This window comes from Spea bombifrons, chromosome 1 (assembly GCF_027358695.1).
Source record: "Spea bombifrons isolate aSpeBom1 chromosome 1, aSpeBom1.2.pri, whole genome shotgun sequence".
In the NCBI taxonomy this organism is placed as follows: Eukaryota; Metazoa; Chordata; class Amphibia; order Anura; family Pelobatidae; genus Spea; species Spea bombifrons.
In genome coordinates this window covers 136638555-136658108 of record NC_071087.1, presented here as the reverse complement: position 1 = coordinate 136658108, position 19554 = coordinate 136638555, and the positions used below count along the sequence as shown (strand labels likewise).

Sequence of the window (19554 nt, the reverse complement as noted above, 5' to 3'; positions counted from 1 at the left end):
TAAAATGTTTGTTGTAGTAATCATTCGTTGGGTGTTTTTATTAAATCATTATGTAATGAAATGTCTGCACTAATGCTGCTGAAAACTGGACTTATAGGGCTTGATGACCTAACTAAACCTTAATTGGCCTCAACGGTGTAACAAAAAACACAACTAACAATGCAGCAGTCTAAGAACAAACGTGCATTCTACATGAACAGAAATGCTAAATTGAAACCAACGAAAACAATTCAAAGAGGTGTCTGAGCACCTAAAATGGACATGTTTCATGAACTTCAGACCATCAAATCTTTCCTCTAGAACTCACAAAACTAATACTTGTCGACACCATACAAGAAAGAACAAAAGATACTGCACATATGCAGTGAAGCAAAAATAAAACTTACCAAGGGTATGTAACCATTTTAATACTGGCACCTGTAATGTACTATAAGATATCAACCATGGAACACGTCTGTAACAGGACACATTCCACTAGGTTGATCTGGAACCCGATGACAAGGAGCAGCAAATGCAAAAAGTTCAATAAGGGAAGAGACAAAGCCGGGGTCTGACAATCAGGGATCGGGGCAGGCAGCACAATATCAAAGGTCCAGAGAGCAAGTCAATAAACCAAGAATCAACACGGGGGCGCAGGATCGCAGGAACCAGAAGAACGGCTGGACTACTGAAAGCTGGGCTTCAGAATAGTCTGGCACTGAGCTGCTTGGGATTGCCCCTGTTGCTAGGTGTGGCGCCCCCATTCATTACTGAAGATCGCGGGGCTGTAAAAGTGTCTCCCCAGCCTCCAGTTATTGAATGCTTTAGGGGGCATGAACACCCCCATGGACCCGAGTGCCCTTGCTGTATCATGCTCTGTTAATAGTGCGGATTGTGGCACGTGTGCACAACAGCAAAGGTGCCCTGCTGGCACGAGAAAGTGGACAGATCCAGGCCCTGGTGAGGCAGTGGGACGCCCGGGGACCAACCTGTAGGAGTGGAGGTAAGGGCCGGTCCTGGGCGCCGCAACAGAGGCCCCGGGCGCAGTGACACACATTTCTACTACTGCACTACTTACACATTACTAAGCATGCACAAACTACATAATGACTGTAAAATGCAACACACCTCACTTACACTGATCAGCCATAACATAATGACCACCTGCCTGCATGGGCACCCTGGCTACGCAGCCCGATATGCAACAAACTGTGATGCACTGTGTGTTCTGACACCTTTCCATCAGAACCAGCATTGACTTTTTCAGCAATTTGGGCTACAGTAGCTCGTCTGTTGGATTTGCCATTTTGACATTTAAATCCATTAAATTGAACCCATTATGTTTTGCCTATTTACTAACTTGTGTCTAGTTTAACTTTTGAAATGTTACATAACTTCTGATCAACAAAATCTGATCTATCTATCCATTCATAACAACTTGACTATTAAAGTGAGATTAAATTGCACAGTAAACTAGATTACATTTGATCTGGAAGTCTTTTGTATTTTTTTAGTGTTTTTTGCAATTTGCAATGAAAAAAAAAGAATAACTTCCATTATTATCATTATTACATTAACAAATATGAGAACAACAACAGTATCACTCATTATCTTATAATTACCATTTTGTTTTGTAATTGACCTTATTTGGTATTGGCAAATACTTCTACCCACCTTTTTTTGCTTATAGTAATGAAGGCTGCCATCATGTTTGAGCACAAACCACCTCTTCCTCCAACCTTTCAATAATCCAGAATGGGTGCGCTTATGAAGATAACCACGACATGTTGGTCTGGGAGTATTGGGGAAGCGGCTGATGTCTGATCCGACCACCAGAGTTAACAAATCCGGGCCTGAAGTGTAATTATTTACATAAGTTATGAATGCAGAATGCAAAGTATTACACAATATACATTAACGTTTATGATAAACTTCCATGAGAACAATCTGAATGAGCTTGTAATTTGTAATTACAAGTAGTCCAATTCTCTCTCTATAGGAAGCTCTTGAGAGACGCCTAACTTGCGATGATCAGCTTTTCTTTACCTTTTATTTTGGAAAAGAATCCTTCAGACCGGACAGGAATGCTCACACTTCTATACTAGTAAAACATCTACTTAAATCAGTTCATATCTTAAGTCTAATGGTGGCTCCATTAGTTGTTGGGCAAATTCTCTTAATTGTACAGCATCTCATTTACGCCAGTGTCTCTAAAATTAAAAGGGTCATTTACCATATAAAACCCAGTCAAAGTAGAAATAGATTCAATGTTACGTAGCAAAAAAAAAAAAATCTGAAAAACATCTTGATTTATGTTATTCTCATCTGTAAAAAAAAGAACTATTTCAATTGTATGGTATAACATTCAAACCATATTTGGTGGATTAATTCTAGATAATGTAGGAGGCAAATGTCACTTGTTTACAAAAAGAGGATTTTAAAACATCATTGAAGAACTCATTACACACTCAATTATTAAAAATGCACTATTTTTCGGATGTCGTATTGGAGCCTATATTCTGTATTGCTGAATGTCAGGGTTGGCAGACTGACCATTCAAATGTGGATGCCTATAAGAGAAACTAAAATATTACACGGCTTACAGATTAAAAACTACCAAAAAAGATTCAATCATATCAGCATTTATAGCTTGGTGGAAAGATAGAAGACAGTTAAATCCTTTAAAGGGTTAAATAATCCCCTGTCCTGGGTTAGGCCTATTGTAGTGACCCACATAAATGCATACATACATACATGGTGTGTTTGTTTCCAATTATGAAAGTAAATTCATATACATATTTAAAAATGAAAACCCCTTTGAAAATGTAAGTTTGAACTCAGAGGTTGTGTGTCATTTGAAAACAAACTTTTCAGAAAAACAATGAATTATAGTTGAAATCTCAGTTTGTGACAGTTCCCCTTTAAGTGACACTTAAGACATAGATGTTGAATTTAAAAAAAACACATGATTAGAATAGGTTAATTTAGCAAAGACTGCAACTAAAATATGACAAGGGCTTTAAACGATTACTACTAAATTCTATTCAAAGGTAATTTAATAAATAAATGTACTGAATAGTTCAAGTTACACACTTATATCACTGAAAAAATAAAACAGAACCATGTTCCACTATGATACTCAAATAAATTCTTCCGATTAAGGCATTTCACTTGTCAAACTTCCTAAAGTTAATTCAGTAAAGAAAATATATATGATTTTTGAGGAAAAAAAACAATCACAGCTTAAATATGTGTACAATGGATATATGGATATCTGAGAAATCATTGTTATATAAATTAACTTCTGCATCATAAGGTTTCGTATGTCTTTCTGTCTTTCCCATGACTTTTAATTGGATTATTTCTTTAATTGTTTTACATTTCAGGGCCTACAGTTCTCTTCATTTGGGTTCCAGATGTTTCAATGTGATTTCCTTATCCTGTTTTCTTCTTAAAGACATGTATTATTTTATTTGACTAACATGAACATCCCTTACTCAGAATTTCTTTTTATGGACCTGCTCTTGGTATTATCAAAATGATTTGGTTTCTTCAAATGTTTATGTATATCTGTATTTAATCTGTGTAATTTTAGGGCTAAACTGGCTCTCAGTCCTAACACAAATAATAACAATTTGAATATAAAAGCCTTAGGATAGGACATTCTAACCATTCTTTTAAAAGAAGAATATACAGTTTGTATCACTAATAGAATGCGTTAGCTATTATCCTAAAAACTTGTTGTATATGACCCTATATGAAAGGGTTGGATAGCCTGCTTTGTACAATGTAATTAAGGTTTGGTATTTTGGAGTCCTTTTAGCAAGGCTTCACAAGCCATCAATCAAGCTAATCACATAGTCCCCCAATAATACATAGTTGCAGATTTCTGATCAAGAAGGCTTTTGGGGAAGATGTACACTGAACCTGTCCTCATTAATTTACCATTCCTAACCAAATAATCACTAACACTGATTGGGGTAAAGGTTGAGGAAAACTGAAGTCAATGTCTGGATTGCAGGTGGTCTTCTGACCCTTCCTGTAGTGAGTAAACTTTCAGAGAGCCCTTTCAGAGAGCCCAGTAGGATCAAGCATTTCCCTGTTCTCTTCAGAAGGTATGTATTGTTTTTTTCCTGATACATAAACGGGCAACATATGTGAGACCTGAAATGGGTTATAGGGGATGGGGAGAGCTAGGAAATGAGAAAAGGAAAGCTGAAGGACAAGAAGAAACACAAAAAATGGAAAATAAATGGAAGAGATTGTATGTATGATGTTGACTTTTTCATTTTTATGATGAAATTCATTATATTGTTTTCAACTAGCCCTCTAATTAAGAATTAAGAATTCAGTTCATGCTGAACATGTAGTTTATGTATCTTATGCATATTTTATCATTGGTATGATGGAGGAAGTGGGGGACAGAAATTACTGTCCAATGGTTTTACCTCCGAGTCACCCTCCTCCAAATGGCAAACGAGAGCACTTATATGAATAACTTAATTAACCGCTTCAGTATAACAATGTGTAAAGCATTAAAGATTCTCTCACTGGTCTACAAACAATAGCCTCTGTACTATCCTTCCTCACCATGCCCCTATATATACAATGATATTTGCTATCACAAGGTTCACAAGTTATAATACTTAACAGTACCACAAAATGGTAAAAGTTTTCGTACAGTATTTATGACATGTCCTCCCTATGAAATAACAATACCAGAAGAGTTATTGTAAAACATTCGTCACTTTACTCTTAAGGGCAATGGCAAAAACACAATATTGTATTTTTGCTGTATGCAACTAAAAAAAAATCAAATTTAGTGCATACGCCTATTGAATGCACTATTTTCTATACTACAGTAATTTCATACACTAATGTATCAGAAAGGGAAGTAGGGACTAATCTAACCTTACTAAGTGCTAAAACTTGGAGGAGAGGAGTTAAGAGCTCAAGGGTACGAATCAAGGAAATCTCCATCCTTACCATGATTTATGTCGAAAGTAAACAATTGATGTATGTTTCCTATTTTTGGCCCATACAGGGGGGAAACGCGTTTTGTAAGCAGAGCCAGTACTGTTCTGTAGCTGCAACTTTTATCTGATTAAAAAAAATGAATGTATCATTAACATTGCTGTTTTTAGAATACCTAACACCAGCAACCTAATGGTATTATAATTATTATTATTATTAGGACTTAGGGCTAATTGTGGGCAAAAAAGCTTTATACCAGGAACGTATTAATTAGATTATTAAAATGGTACTCTGGCCACAGTGGGACCATGGATTGTTGTATCAAGGAGAATGAGGGCACCAAGCAAGACTCTCTCAATCATACATTGTAGACCAACATATACAAAGCCTATCGTGCTTTGCACCCATCTCTATCTGGTTTCCAGAGTAAGAACATGATTACATTCATCAGCTAGTTTGGATGGTATGACTATAAAATTCTATAATACTTGGTGTGCATTTGGCTTAGGATGTCCCCATGCATAATGTACACAGTTCTGAATTAACATTATTAACTCAAATTGATGTATAGTAATAATAATGTCTGTATGTTTTTTGGTTCTAGTTAATTGGCCTACAGAATATATCATTCCATCACTTGCATGGACGGTGAGTGGAGTAATTGGGCTTCCATAAAAAATAGGAACCAGTCCGTATTTTAAATGACTATTTAATACCGTAACTATTGGCTACTGTAACAGAAACCAAAGCTATTTTTCAGTTTCTCTTGGAATTTTTAGCAAAATAGATATATCTCCTGACACTATGCAATGCCACGCCAAGACTAACTTTGTCTTTCGAACTATCTTAGTAAAAATGTTGAGTGACTGTCAGCAAAAGTGTGCAAGCATAAAGCAGCTAGTAACGACTAAAGTACAAGCTGCTTTCTCAACATTGTGGGGGCACTTTAAAGTGTATCAAGTATCAAATATATATTTATTATTCACAACAAAACTTTTGCATTATTTGTGAAGTATGTTCTACCAAGTGTATTGGTGGAATGGGCAAGGGTAAGAAATTGATATATATTTTACTATCAACATATAAGATGTGTTCTGCCTTCATGCAACAAAGTATGAGTATATACTGGAAATTAAACCAATTAAATTACAATACAACAAGGTCCATCTATATGAGAAATCGGTAACACAAATCAAACATTGTGTTATTTTTCAGTATTTTAGGCTGGACTCAAGAAGCCACCAAAATAAGAAAATAAATATGCCGAAAACCAATTTCACATGTCAATTGGAAAAATCATGAGGGTGTTGGATTAGAAAACTTCTATAATAAATGTGCTTTTTTCTGACATTTTTAATATTTTGGAGTAGAAATCCTCTTATACATTTGAAAACAATTTGCTGTTTTTTTGAGCATCATCTTACAGACATCCTATAGGTGGAGTATTAAGGGTTGATATTAAAACACAATCCGTTATAATAAAAATAAAATGTTTTTTTTTTTAGCCTACTTAGGTTTTGGGTGGTCCTATACTTAACTCCTATATTGCAGCCACTGTTTGTGAAAGTACTGTTTGCTTTCCTATACCTCCTAAATGCTTAAGATTAAGTTCTCTTTTTAAGACTTGTTTCTAGACTTCATCTTAATGAAGCACTTGCTCCAGAAAAGCTATTAAATTTAGATTGTCACCCAAATTACTGAAAACAAATCCACATTTAACCCTGTTTACCTTTCTTACTTATTTTAACCTTTGAATAAAATAGCACAGAAAATTGAATTTAATTAAACATAGGTCTGCGTCAATAGCATCATTGTGCCTACAAGACAAGACAAGATTAACCGATCCATAACTGCTCAGTAGATGTATCTAATTTGCTTGTACGTTAATACTTTAAAAATAAATGGTTTAAAAAACCCATGTGATATGGAAGTATTTGCCACTTGCTTCATTGTTAATGAAGTGGAAGTCAATTATTTTAGCCAAGAGAAGTGTCCCTTTCTTTAGAAAAGTACTTCTTCATGGACTTCTATATCATCATGGACCAATGGAATCTCCTCAAATGCAGTTATGTCAGGTTTTTTTTTTTTAAAAAACTATAGAATCAGAAAGCAACATTTAACTATGTTTATTAAGAACAAAGTTTTTTGAACACAATAAAGAGAAATTATAAAAATAAATTTGAAAGTGTTAATTTATCACTGTAATGCGGTGAATATATTTATCCATTTCTTTCGAGGAAGGTCGCGCGATGGGGCCCTTTTTTGCTTTGTACCACTATGTCTTAACATGTGCTAAGGTTAATGTGAATTTTGTATATTGTCTCTTAAGGTTTTGGTAAAAAAAAATTTAAATGTAACTTAAAATGACATATATTCAATGGATTAAACATTTCTGTAAACAATAATATATTTATTAACAACAGTATATTAAAGGGGATCTGTCACTTTTGAGACGTTCTTGTATATCTTCATTAAATTAAACTTAAAAGTAGACTGAAAAGTATAGCAGTTGAGAACAATAATTAATTTGTAAGCATACAGGAAAATGTTATCCTTTTATGTAAATGACTGGATACCATTAGAAAGGTTAGGTTAGAATAGAACATCATTACATAAAATAATTCATGTAACAGAACCTTTGAATTTTGGGTCATAGGAAACAGACAGCAAAGGAAATCATATCTAAGCTAGGAGAGCTTTCCAATATTTTGTTGGTAGTATTCTACAGAGCAGTAACCTGTGGTTCTTACACTTAGCAGATGTGTAAGAATGTTATGGACAAAGTGTAATGAATGATGGAAACAATATTTTACTATAGAATGTATTCTTAAGACAATAATGTTTTAGTTGGAGTGGTAGATTTAAGTGTTATGGAAGGTCTTCAACTTGTAATAACTTCATCAGCTATATAATAAAAAAGTCAATGGTCTGACAATCATGACCGAAAAGCACTGTAGGTTTGTTTACCTTGTTGTGCAAGAGTAGCAGCTTCAGAATGGGGAATACTTGTAACATCGGTTCCATTAACAGCCATTACTATGTCTCCGACCTGAAGTCCTGCCTCTTCAGCAGCTCCATCTAACATGAAATATTAGAATATATTATACAAAACTATATCGTTTTCACTAATTCTTTCACATTTCTAATGATTTAAAAAAGGTATGATGATATAACCCAGCAACCACTAAAAACAGACAATTTACAGGTTTTTACATAATGGCAATAGTGTCATAGCGCACGTTGCGGGAATAACAAAGCATAAAATGCGGATTGCGTGTATCCACCTGGCATATGCATATGTATAATTTAGCAGCCGCTAAAAGCCTGTTACAGTACGGTTGCTTTTTATTGTACTGTTTATTCAACAGGTTCCATACACTTTATTTATACCACTTTTAGCAAAATTCAATATGAAATTCTACTATTAAAAGATAAATAAAATATGTAAAACAAAAAACCCATTTATTGCACAGAATAACAAGCGGAAATTACTTACTTGTATCCACTTCAGTAACAAGGATAGGCTTTGAAAATTGTATGCGGAATCCCCAAGGATAGTCTCCTGTACCTTTCGCAATCCTCACGGTCCGTTCACGAACTGTTTAACGGGTAATAAAAAAAAACTAAATATATTAAATCTACTACCACAACCTTTTGAAAATCTATTTTATTTTGCATGAAGGTCAGTCAAGCTCTTTTTTAAAACTTATCTAGAAAAACAGAAAAATGGCATGTAGTCGACAACAACTTAATATTTTTTTTTATGAAATGTTAAAAAGGTAATAAGAAATTATAAAAAGATGTTAAGTAGAATATAATTCATTATATGTGTGGTTTATCTGTTCATTAAGGCTTTTTCAATGTTTTTACAATAGAGATAAAATAGACTGACTACATAGACAGAATGGTTCTTATGTTCCGTCAAATTCTGTGTTTATATGTAAACTATGTAAAACACCCAAGTTGGGATACAAGGGGGAAAAAAAAATCTTTCTGGGTCTTATATATACAATCTAAAAATAAGTTAATTAAAAAATAACACTTTTTACATTAGCAATTATTCTGTTTTATAGACAGAAGAGATAGCAATACATGCCCATAATGATTATTTGTACATATGGCCAACATGTTAATATGTGGTAAACAGTAAACAATACTTGGCCAAGCATGAGACAATCACTGAACGCCAAGGCTGTCTTTTCACACTTCATACTTCCACTCATACTATTATATTTTGCTTATTAACTACAAACTGAAATATTACTTTTGATATGGAAGGGTCCGCAGGCCTATTTACATTTACGCAATATTCTGTTTTACATTCTGCATACTTTTCAAATGTCCCATTTTAAGTGGGTGAGTCCTGAATTTCAGCTGCTGTCCTACTTTTGTGGCCCTGCCTTTAACCATATCACCCCCAACAAAGGTGTCCCGCTTTGGGCACCTAAAATGTTGGGGAGTATGCATTAATCATCGTATGAAGCTATGGATAAGCTCCTTGAACAATAATGGATTATTAGTATAAAACAGTGGACGTAATTTACTTACTTGCAACAGATCTAGGTCTTTTGCTTAGACATCTCGGGCTGTTATCTGGACTGGCGTCATCACCTCTAAAAATCCATGACGCTGAATGAAAGCTTTCTGTATACAATGCTTTATCCTTGTTTTCAGATCGGATGGCAAGATCTACCGAACGCGTTTCTTCAGAGTTTCCTATAAACACATAAAAGAAACAGTAATTATATAAAAATATAATGTCTAAGGTTATTATTATTTCCACTTAATAAACGCCTGTATATAGTACAGCAACGCCTGTATATAGTACAGCAAGATGAGGTGACCTTTTATACCTTGAATTAAATACACATAGCGATGTTATCAAACATTTACAGCATTGCAATGGGGCACAGAATATAACCTTTCCTGTGATCTGATACAGAAGTAATAGTCACCTCTACACCATAGGTACTATGTTTTCAAAACATAGTCTAAATGAAAAGAAAAAGGAGGATGAGATGGAAGAAAGAAGAAATTTGGCTGTAATTTTTTCCATAACCAATAAATTCCAAAGGTTGGGCAGCGCGCCTCTGTTTTTGTTGGAGTATCTGCCTTCTACTTCTTAGCTATAGCCTGTGTGGTAGCCGTTCAGTTTCTGTGGACAAGTTGGTTCTTTGGTTTGGTCAAGGGAGGTCTCTCCAAATTTGATAGTAGCAGGGCTACCTGATGTGAGTGTTCATAGGGGTGTTCAAGACTCTCAAGATGAATCTCACATGTCTACCAAGCATGCATATAGGGGGATTTTTTTGTTGTTTCATATGAAAAGGTCATAAAAGCAAACGGGCGCTCTACTAAGTACTAAAGATGCTTGCTATGAAGGGGTTGAATAATTTTAAGACTGGAGAAGTTGCATTTTCAGTTGAATTTGGGGAAACCACTTGAAGCATTTGTTGTGTTGAGCTATTTTGTTTTTGTTTGATTTGATCATTGGAAGCTGAAAGTCTGTACATTTTGACAATAAACCTAATTTGGAAGTTGACCTCCTTTTCATGGTCTACTAACCAAACATACAGATTCCCTAATAATGATGCACCCTCCTTTTCTTATTTACAAATACCAACTTGTTCTGCCCATGACTCATACCTGTCATCTACTGTGAACACATATTCCCACTTGGCTCTGTAAGATCTAATGCTGCAGAATGTAATTTTTGTATGCTCTGTCAAACCATCGCAAAACATTACATTACATTTATGTATAAAGAGCCAGCAGATTCCGCAGCGCTGCTATAGTCAGAACAATTTAGAAACACATACAATAACAAACTGGTCTAAAGAAGAAGAGGGCCCTGCTCTTGTGATCTTACAATCTAATATTGTAAGCTTACAATATATACAACTGCTTTTACTCACCTTACACCACACACGGTGGCACACTATATCTAACTCCCAGGATCATATAATGCTAGACCAAGCAGTCACACCTTCCCTGTCATTTGGATCTCCTATCACCTCCAACATTTGAAACTTGGATGAGTAAAACCCTCAGCACCCTTTGGTCACACCTGATGGTTCCTACCCTACCTTATCCCTGGAATTTATTACATTTAAAAGTAAGTGCCCAAATCTTTCACAGAAATATTCATATAACATTTTGTTTCATTTATAATTTTCAATGAATGCTTAATCGGCACTTAAAAAGCCACTTTTGACTTCAAACTCTTAATAAACATGTCTGTGATGTTTAAGACAACCCTTCAGAAGAAAGAAAAAGTTATCCTCAAAAAATATTCCATAATTTAATAAGGTACCAGCTTCTATAACAATAGCTTATGAACTGCTTATGAAAACCAAACACTGACACAGTCTAAAGTGAAGAATTTAGGATCTTGATTTACCAAACAGGGAAGCACTTATCTTATCTTATCTTATCTATCTATCTATCTATCTATCTATCTATCTATCTATCTATCTATCTATCTATCTATATACATACACACATACATACAAACTACACACACATACTTATTAAGATTCCTGAGAATCAAGCTGAAGTTCAAAACAATGACACAATATCAGAGTATAAATAGCATTTCATAACTTCATAAAAACGAATCATTTGTATGTTGAAGAAACAACAGTATTGCAAACTTACAGTTTAACACTAAAAACATATCCTCCCAATAATTTTGCTGTCTATTTCAATACGTTTAGATCAGGTCAGTGAACATACAAAGACACGTACAGTATATTACCTTGATCTTTTGTTGAGTATTTCTCCATTGAACAGTCATTGCATTACACAGTCTTTAATTCAGAAGAAATGTTAGTTTAAACTAAAGATATATTTTAATCCAGTGGCACTTACTTCATTTGAACAGAATGCATTATTTTGGCTGTATGAATCATCAGTGATCAGGGTGAAAACATAGTGCTAGTAAACAGATGGTTATATAAGCTGCGCTGTTCTTTGAAGCTGCCGAAGCATTAGTTACCCATGTCACATCTATATCTGTAAGACTATAATTTTCAGCCATTTCTTAAAAAAAAGAGCTTTTATATGTTAGAAATATGTATTATGTTATTTCAGTTTATGGAAAATTGTTTGCCCTTGTCAATGAGAGTTCCCTTTGTGTAGGAGGATATAGGAAGAGTTTCCTCCTAATATGTAAGCATTTGTTTAGTAGAGTAATAGGACAATGCGTCCCTCAGTTCTGAACTGCATGACACATTTCACAAGCAGATCAGAAAACGTATGCCTGTGCAGATTTATAAGAGTAGCTGAAGGCATCTAGTGGCCAAGATACTGTATCCTGATGAGGGTGCTAAAGTATAAAATTATAGCCAACCACCATCACTAATAAGATGTTTCACACCACATAGGTCTATTCCATATATTGACTATATGTCTATACTACTTAGATCTGTAGACCTGGACACCAGGCATCATGGCTACCACTAGAGGTATACATAAAGGCAGGCTTCCAAAATGGGCAACTAGGGTCTCAGAGTTTAGAAAGGAGGAAAGGAAAAATGTAAAGGGATGGTCCTGTGTCCCAAGTAGCCCCATGAACAATTATTCCACATGAAGTACTTTGTAAGTACCCTGCAGAAAAAAAGACAAATATACCCTATGGAGGAGCTGCAGCTCCATGGATTTGGACATTTGGATGCACTTAATGGTATGAGTGCTTCTTTACAAAATAAAGAAGATAAAGAAATTGGGGTCCCAGATGCACTGGAATTCCTCATGATGATATGACTTTCCAAGCCATATAGTAAAATGTAAATACCTATTATCACAAGCTGAAAATGTTGATAGTAAGGTATGAGGAGAAAAAAGGCCGTGTAGGTTCCTGTGCTCATTTACTGAATGTTCATATGTCATTTATCTAACAAAATGACTGAAGATACATATTATCATTATTATTACTTATACATATTATACTTTTTATTGCACTTGTAAATAATCATGTGCCCTATTTCTGCATCGCTTTTGGTAAGAGCAACGTATTCTTTTTTAAAGCTTCAAAGCTGTGTGGCTCTTACAACTCCACAAGAAGAATGTCTCTTCACAAGTTATTCTTGGCAGAAAGTCCAAAATAATTTCAGTTCACCAAATATTTCCTGGTAACTTTGCGAAAAGCAACAAGAAGAATTGTGTTGAATCATTTCTGACAGTTTGGGGTCACAAAGCTGTTTTCATGGAAAACAAGGACATTTCTAGATGTGCCAGCATGATTACAAAAGGCTATTGATCAATTAGCCTTTTAAACTTAAACATGGATCAGTAAACACAATGTGCCATTGGAACACGGGAGTGATAGAAGTGATAAAGGACCTCTCTACGCCTATGAAGATATTCCATTAATAATATTTCCAGCTACAATAGTCATTTACAACATACACAATGCCTACACTGTATTTATGATCCATTTCATGTTATTTTAATGCACAAAATGTTCTTCCAAAAAAAAAAATAAGGATCCCAAACTTTTGAATGATAATTTAGCTAGAGGCATTAGTAGCAGAAGAGGATGAGGTTCTGCCACTTCACAGATCTCTGGCTAAACCTTACCTTGAGTATTATGTACAGTTCTAGAGACCCCATCTCCAGAAGGACATATTGTGAAGACTGCATTGGATGGCTACTAGAATGATAAATTGTTTGCAGGATAGGTCAATGGAACAGCCTCCCAGCAGAAATGGTAGAGGCTAATAAAGTGTAGGAATTTAAACATACATGGGACAGGCATTGAGGTATCCTGAAGCTAAGACAACACCAGGAACTGATTAAGGTCTGAGTCTCTACATCAGGATAAATAGGCAGACTAGATGGGTCGAAAGGTTCTTATCTGGAGTCAAATTCTATGTTTCTAGATCTGAAATCGTTAGCACAAAGCTAATACGGATTGTAGGGCTCCTTTTAAACAAGTGTGTAATGCAAATTATTAAAAGTATATCAAAATGGAAACAATAAATGAGCACTGATACAAAAAGTACACAAACCTGATTCTTCAGTGATATTGCTGGTCAAAGAGCTTCCCCCTGCTGAATTGCAATTTTTCATTTCTTTAAATTGCTTTCTTTTTTTTGCCCAGCGATCTGATGCCTCTTCCTGGGAACTTTCGCATCCCCTAGATTCTTTTAGAACGGAATCCTTAGGCAGTTTCAAATGTTTGCTGAACATATCGGACCTTGTGTCTGAGAAGTAAAACAAATATGTTATACAAAACAGTTTATAGGGCTATTACTACAAGCTTAACAAGGGGTTCTTCTTCCTATGTTGCACCAGTTACCATGCATTTATGACAGGTAGTCCAGCAGATCAGTAGGGTTATCTGCATTTCCACTGGCATTAACCTATCTCTCTTATATTCATTTCTGCTGGTATTCATGCATTGACAAAGATTTACGGTGCCAGGTTGGAATGTTATAGCCCAAGTGTTTTTTAAGTACAGATTCCCCACAGCCTGACCCAGTTTACTTCATAATCAGTGTGTGTGTTTTCACTATGCAATTGCATTACATTACAATTATCAATGTGGAACCACATCTGACACTTATCTGATCCTCCATTAAAATCATTGCAGTTTACAAGGTACGTTGTTTGAAATGAGTGCCATTCAAATAGTAGCAGTACAATACTACTAAAATTATTGCTGCTGCTACTGCTACTACTACTACTACTACTACTACTACTACTAAAACTAATAATAACAATTTTTACCCTTTTTAAAAGCCTTCTTCCTTGGACTTCCGGGTTTTGCACTAGATTCATCTTTATTCTCACATTTATGACCATTTTCTTCTGAATCTGATTTGGCCAAACATGGAACCTGACATGCCATTGATTCAATGGAGGTTCCTGGCATTGCGGAGTCAGAACTGTTCCTTGGAGATATGTCATCTTGTTGGAAATTGTCAAACATTTCATTACTTTCCTCTAATAATTCAGGGCATGCTGTTTCAGTGGCTTCTTTAATACTAGTGTCCTCTGGCTCATTATATTGGTTTTCTATTGATAAAAATGGGTCAAATGTTTGTGATGTTTGAGCAGAAATATCTTCGTATATCAATGAGTTGTGGTCTTCAAAGGAACTGTGCACTTTAGTGTCTTGATTTGGTTCCTCTACATCTGGGACTGGTGTAAGCACTGAATCTCTTTTAATAAGATATAATTGTTTAGATTCTTTTTGAGCCCTAGAAGTGATAACATCACTTAGAGCATGATTATCATTTTGAATTAATAGCCTTTGCTCAAAATCTTGTGTTACAACTGTAACAACTGAACCTTTTCGTTTTCTGGTGGCCATTTCAGTATCTGTAACACTTGACTGAGTCTTGTCTTGACTTACATCCCTTGCCTGCATTTCCAAGTCTTGCTCAGTAGAGGTTTTACTACTTTTGGATTTTTCTATACCATATTCTTTGGAAGTACTTGGAGATGGTGGGATAATTTGAAACATAAAACTTTTATTCTGGGATTCTAAAAGGTCGGTGTGATTGTCACTATCCAGCATTTCCTCATCGAAGCCACTTTCAGTGAATTCAATACGCTCATCAGCATGTTTTAGTAGATCTTCAAAGTCCTCCTCCTCATCAGCTGTATTCATACCAACATCAACATTTTCCTGAGGACAAAGGGAAGATGTCTCTGAATAATTTATCTCCTGTGGTCTGTTACCATCATCATGGCTATAAATAACCCTGAAATCTTCAACAAAAACATCAATAGACTCCTCATGATTAGATTTAGGAGTGATATGATCATATGGGTCACAAGAAATATCCACAGAACTTAAAACTGGCCCAGATGTCACTGAGTTTGAAGGAATGGGCAGCTCTGGGAGAACTTTGGAAGATAATGACTGGTCTTCAGAGTCAAAAACGGCTTCCTTTGAATGACTGGAGATAGTTCTCGGAGACCCACAGTACATTTCTGGGAATGTTTTTCTCCGTATCATTTTGGTGTCAAAGGGCCAGTTATTTTTTATTGAATTGCAACAGCCAGATGGACTGGATTGAAATTCTTGATTGGAAATAAATGATGCTTGGCTCAATCGAATTTTATTTGGCTTAATTATTTTATGAGCACAGCCGGTCAAGTGTTGCAAAGGAACAGTTTCCCCTTGTTTAGCTCCATTTTCAACTGTGCAGTCGGCATCTTTTTCTTGTTTATGTTCAGTTTCTAGCTCTGACCAGCTAGATGATATTGATGGCATGGAGCAAGAGTCTTTCACTGAGTCTTCAAAATGTAAGGCCTCATCTTTTGGAATTGTGTTTATAAGTTCTCCATCTGCAAACTCCTCTGGAGGAGGGACATCTACATGCCACTCAGGAGACACGTAATTTGCACAAAATTCCTTTCTTTCATGAACACTAAAATCAGACACTGGGTAGGAGTTACATGACCCTTCAGGTGATAAGTAATCAGCATTGTGTGCGTAACTGTTACTGAAAATGTCTTCTGTCTCTTTTCTTACTTTGTCAGCTTCAATACAAACTAGTAAATCTTGGTTAACAGTCTTATATTTTATTTCAATCCCTTCACCGATAATCTCTAGTTTAATAAAAGGTTTTTCAGAATCCTGCCTTTTATTTTTGGAATGGCCTTGATCCGTCTTAGAGCTATCTCCAGCAAAGTCCCACGTGCAATTTTCATTGTGCCAGCTTTGCAGATGTTGCCTATCATGGTAACTACGACTTTTTTTAAGGTTTTTTTGGTTAGTTATTAGAATGTGGGTTCCGCCTTTTGAAGCAGACTCATTTTTTATTTCTAAATTCACATGCACACAATTTGATTTCACTTGTGCAGTAGTTGTTCCACCACTCTCAGTTTGTTCATCTGGATTAGTACACAGTTCATTTCTCTCTCCCATTTGCAAGGAAGCGTTATCTGTTAGTTTTACCTTCATAACATTTTCTGTCTCATTAGGTGTTGAACGTATTCTCCCATCCTCCAGTTCATTACCTTCACCGTGGACAATTTCCTGACTGCTTTCTTCACATTTAAATGATTTTGTCTGCATTTCCCTGCTCCGAGAAAGAGTTTCATCAGTTCCAGAATTCCATTTTTGATAGACAGAATTCCCAATTTCTTCTTCTTTTGATTCTGAATCGTTCTTACTTAATGGTTTCCTAAATACCTTCTGGCATCTGCAAACAAATGGCAATTGTTCATCTGAAATATAAAGTAAAAATGTGTTATTATTTTTCTGTTAGTACCTGTAGAATTAATATCAGATGTTTTTGAGTTTTGCCTTTTGCTCGTTTAGCGGGACATGATTGAGTCTTCAGAATATGCTGACTTTCTATAAATACTACTACTAATACAACAACTACTACTAATAATAATAATATTAATAATTAACTATAATATTAATAATAAATTGTACTCATTGAAAACTAAAATACATAGCCTAAAGTTATTTTTAATACATTAAGGAGTTCATGTCATTTGCCATGCACATATCTTAATATACTTACAATCTTCACTGTCCGAACCCTTCCTTTTCTTATTTTTCCTCCGTTTTCTGCTCATTTCTACTTTATGGTATTCCCTTTATTACCTAACATTTAACACAAAGGAAGTAGAGTTTAGTTTGCAGGAACATGATAAATAACATTTGATTTCTGAAAATGTTAAAGAGATAATCTAAATCTAGAATTATTTTGATATAAAAAAACAAATTAACTAAAAGAAAAAAAAAATTGCGTGATGGGTTTATACAGAATGTTTAGAATCCTAAACATAATATTGTATGTGTTTTAAATGCAATGGATGCCATGAAATGAAACACTAAACTATACCTTCTGTAGGTACACTGTTATAATTATAAATATTTATATCTATCAATGTGGAAAATGAGATACAAATATTACTCATTTTAAATATGGTTTCCTGTTTTTATTTCAAATATTCATTTAAAACATTACATAAAAATGAAATAAAATTCTATTTTCTAGTAAAATAAATCGCTCACCTTAGATGTTGTTTCCCGTCATTAAGGAAAATCTTTGATAAAGTGGAATTAACCTATTTATAAAGCATATGAGAAACCAGGTACATTGTACAGAGTCCAACCTTGTTATGTCTCTATTCACACTGCTATTTTTGTCATGTAAGCTCACAAGCTTCTTACCAACTTTAATCCCTGGTAGTATCAAGATGAACTCCTTTGTTTTAATCTGCCTAGTAGTATTGTGTTCTAGTGTTGTACACTTGTTAAAAGTATGCCATACATTAAACACAGTGATGCATAAAAATAACATGTTATTACATCCTGGCGGGGTGGTTGATCTTGGTTTACAGACAGTTCGCAGTCAAATCAACAACTGTAAACAAATTAAGTGTTGTACTTGAATATATGTGTTGGTATACATGTGTTTGTGTGTATATATATATATATATATATATATATATATATAAAATCCATAGAAATACTGCTTACTAAAAGGTTTGCAAAATGTGCTTGTCCAGTAGGTCTACGTTTACAGTATAATCAGCTGCTATTCTAAACATTCACTAACATGAATTTTTGAAACACATCAGTATTGAATTACAATGCCTGGCCGAACGTCCAGTTACTATTACTCTCTGTGAGACTGGATGGCAGGTAGTTAATATCAGATAAAATGGAAGCATGTCTGAGTACTTGTTTGACACTATTGCCTATTCTAAGCTCGGACTCTTTAACGTCCCAATGATTTACAACAGTGAGCTTCTCCTGAAAGATGAAGTAACGTTTCATGTGACTTCCATACATAACTGCTTTACTCAATTATATTTGCTGTGCTGTATGTTACGCCGGATCAGGCACCACAGGTGATGGACCCACGATGCAGGAATGGCGAGAATATCCGATAAACAAGCCGGGATCGAGGCAGGCAGCACAGGAGCGTAGTCAATACAATAGCCGGGGTCAGGGCAGGCAGCACAGAATCAAGGTCAAACAACAAAAGCCGAGGTCGGGACGGGCAGCGCAGGATCAAGGTCAGAAGAACAAAAGCCGAGGTCTGGTACACGTGGAGATCAATCAAAAAGCAAGAACACCCAGAGAACATTAACATGGACTCGTTGAACGGGCAAGGAAACAAGGAACCAGGAAGGTTTAAATAGAGCCAATGGCGGGAGAGCAGGTAAGATGACGTCATCGCGACCGGCGCAATAATAGCGTCGTCGCGATGGCAACCAAAAACTTCCTGCCTGTGTTACCTCCGCGAAAGACGCGGAAGAGCCACACAGGCAGGGGAGGTAATGCAAACAGCCTCCGTGGACATGCAGCGGCGATCAAACACTTGATCGCCGCCGGCATGCCTGCGGCGGCTTAACCACAAGGTCCTCTCTGCCTGTGTTGCCGCCGCAAGCGCCGCAGCAGCGCCACACAGGCAGAAGAGGTACTGGTCGGGTGCCGCGAGCATGTAGCGGTGGATCGTTTCTTCGATCGCCGCTGATATGCTGCGGCAGCCCGAGCAGAGCTGTCAGTGGCTGGGAGGCGTGCCTGCTCTATACGCACACCCCCTCGTGTGCGTGTCGAGCGCACGTCAGTACACGAGGGGGACGTGCGCGAGGAACACCATGGGACCCCGGCCGGACAGG

General features: G+C 35.9%; 1 protein-coding gene across 1 annotated transcript; it reads right to left on the bottom strand.

The window, feature by feature from the left end:
• Window positions 1-427: 427 nt before the first annotated feature.
• LOC128472450 (uncharacterized) lies at window positions 428-17568 on the bottom strand. Its single transcript, XM_053454305.1, has 8 exons — window positions 17442-17568; window positions 14683-17136; window positions 13962-14156; window positions 9502-9669; window positions 8450-8551; window positions 7921-8031; window positions 1654-1832; window positions 428-484 (listed from the first exon to the last, which is right to left on the bottom strand). Exons 1-8 carry the CDS (start codon window positions 17494-17496, stop codon window positions 428-430), a joined length of 3321 nt encoding a protein of 1106 aa, XP_053310280.1. The 5' UTR covers window positions 17497-17568.
• Between the last annotated feature and the right edge of the window lie 1986 nt (window positions 17569-19554).

Bases quoted from the DNA above. Each gene is read 5' to 3' on its own strand.
- LOC128472450 (XM_053454305.1), bottom strand. From the start codon at position 17,496: ATGAGCAGAAAACGGAGGAAAAATAAGAAAAGGAAGGGTTCGGACAGT. The intron at 17,137-17,441 runs GTAAGTATATTA...TTTATATTTCAG, and splicing joins GGGTTCGGACAGTGAAGATT to ATGAACAATTGCCATTTGTT. The intron at 14,157-14,682 runs GTAAAAATTGTT...TTTACTTCTCAG, and splicing joins GAAGAAGGCTTTTAAAAAGG to ACACAAGGTCCGATATGTTC.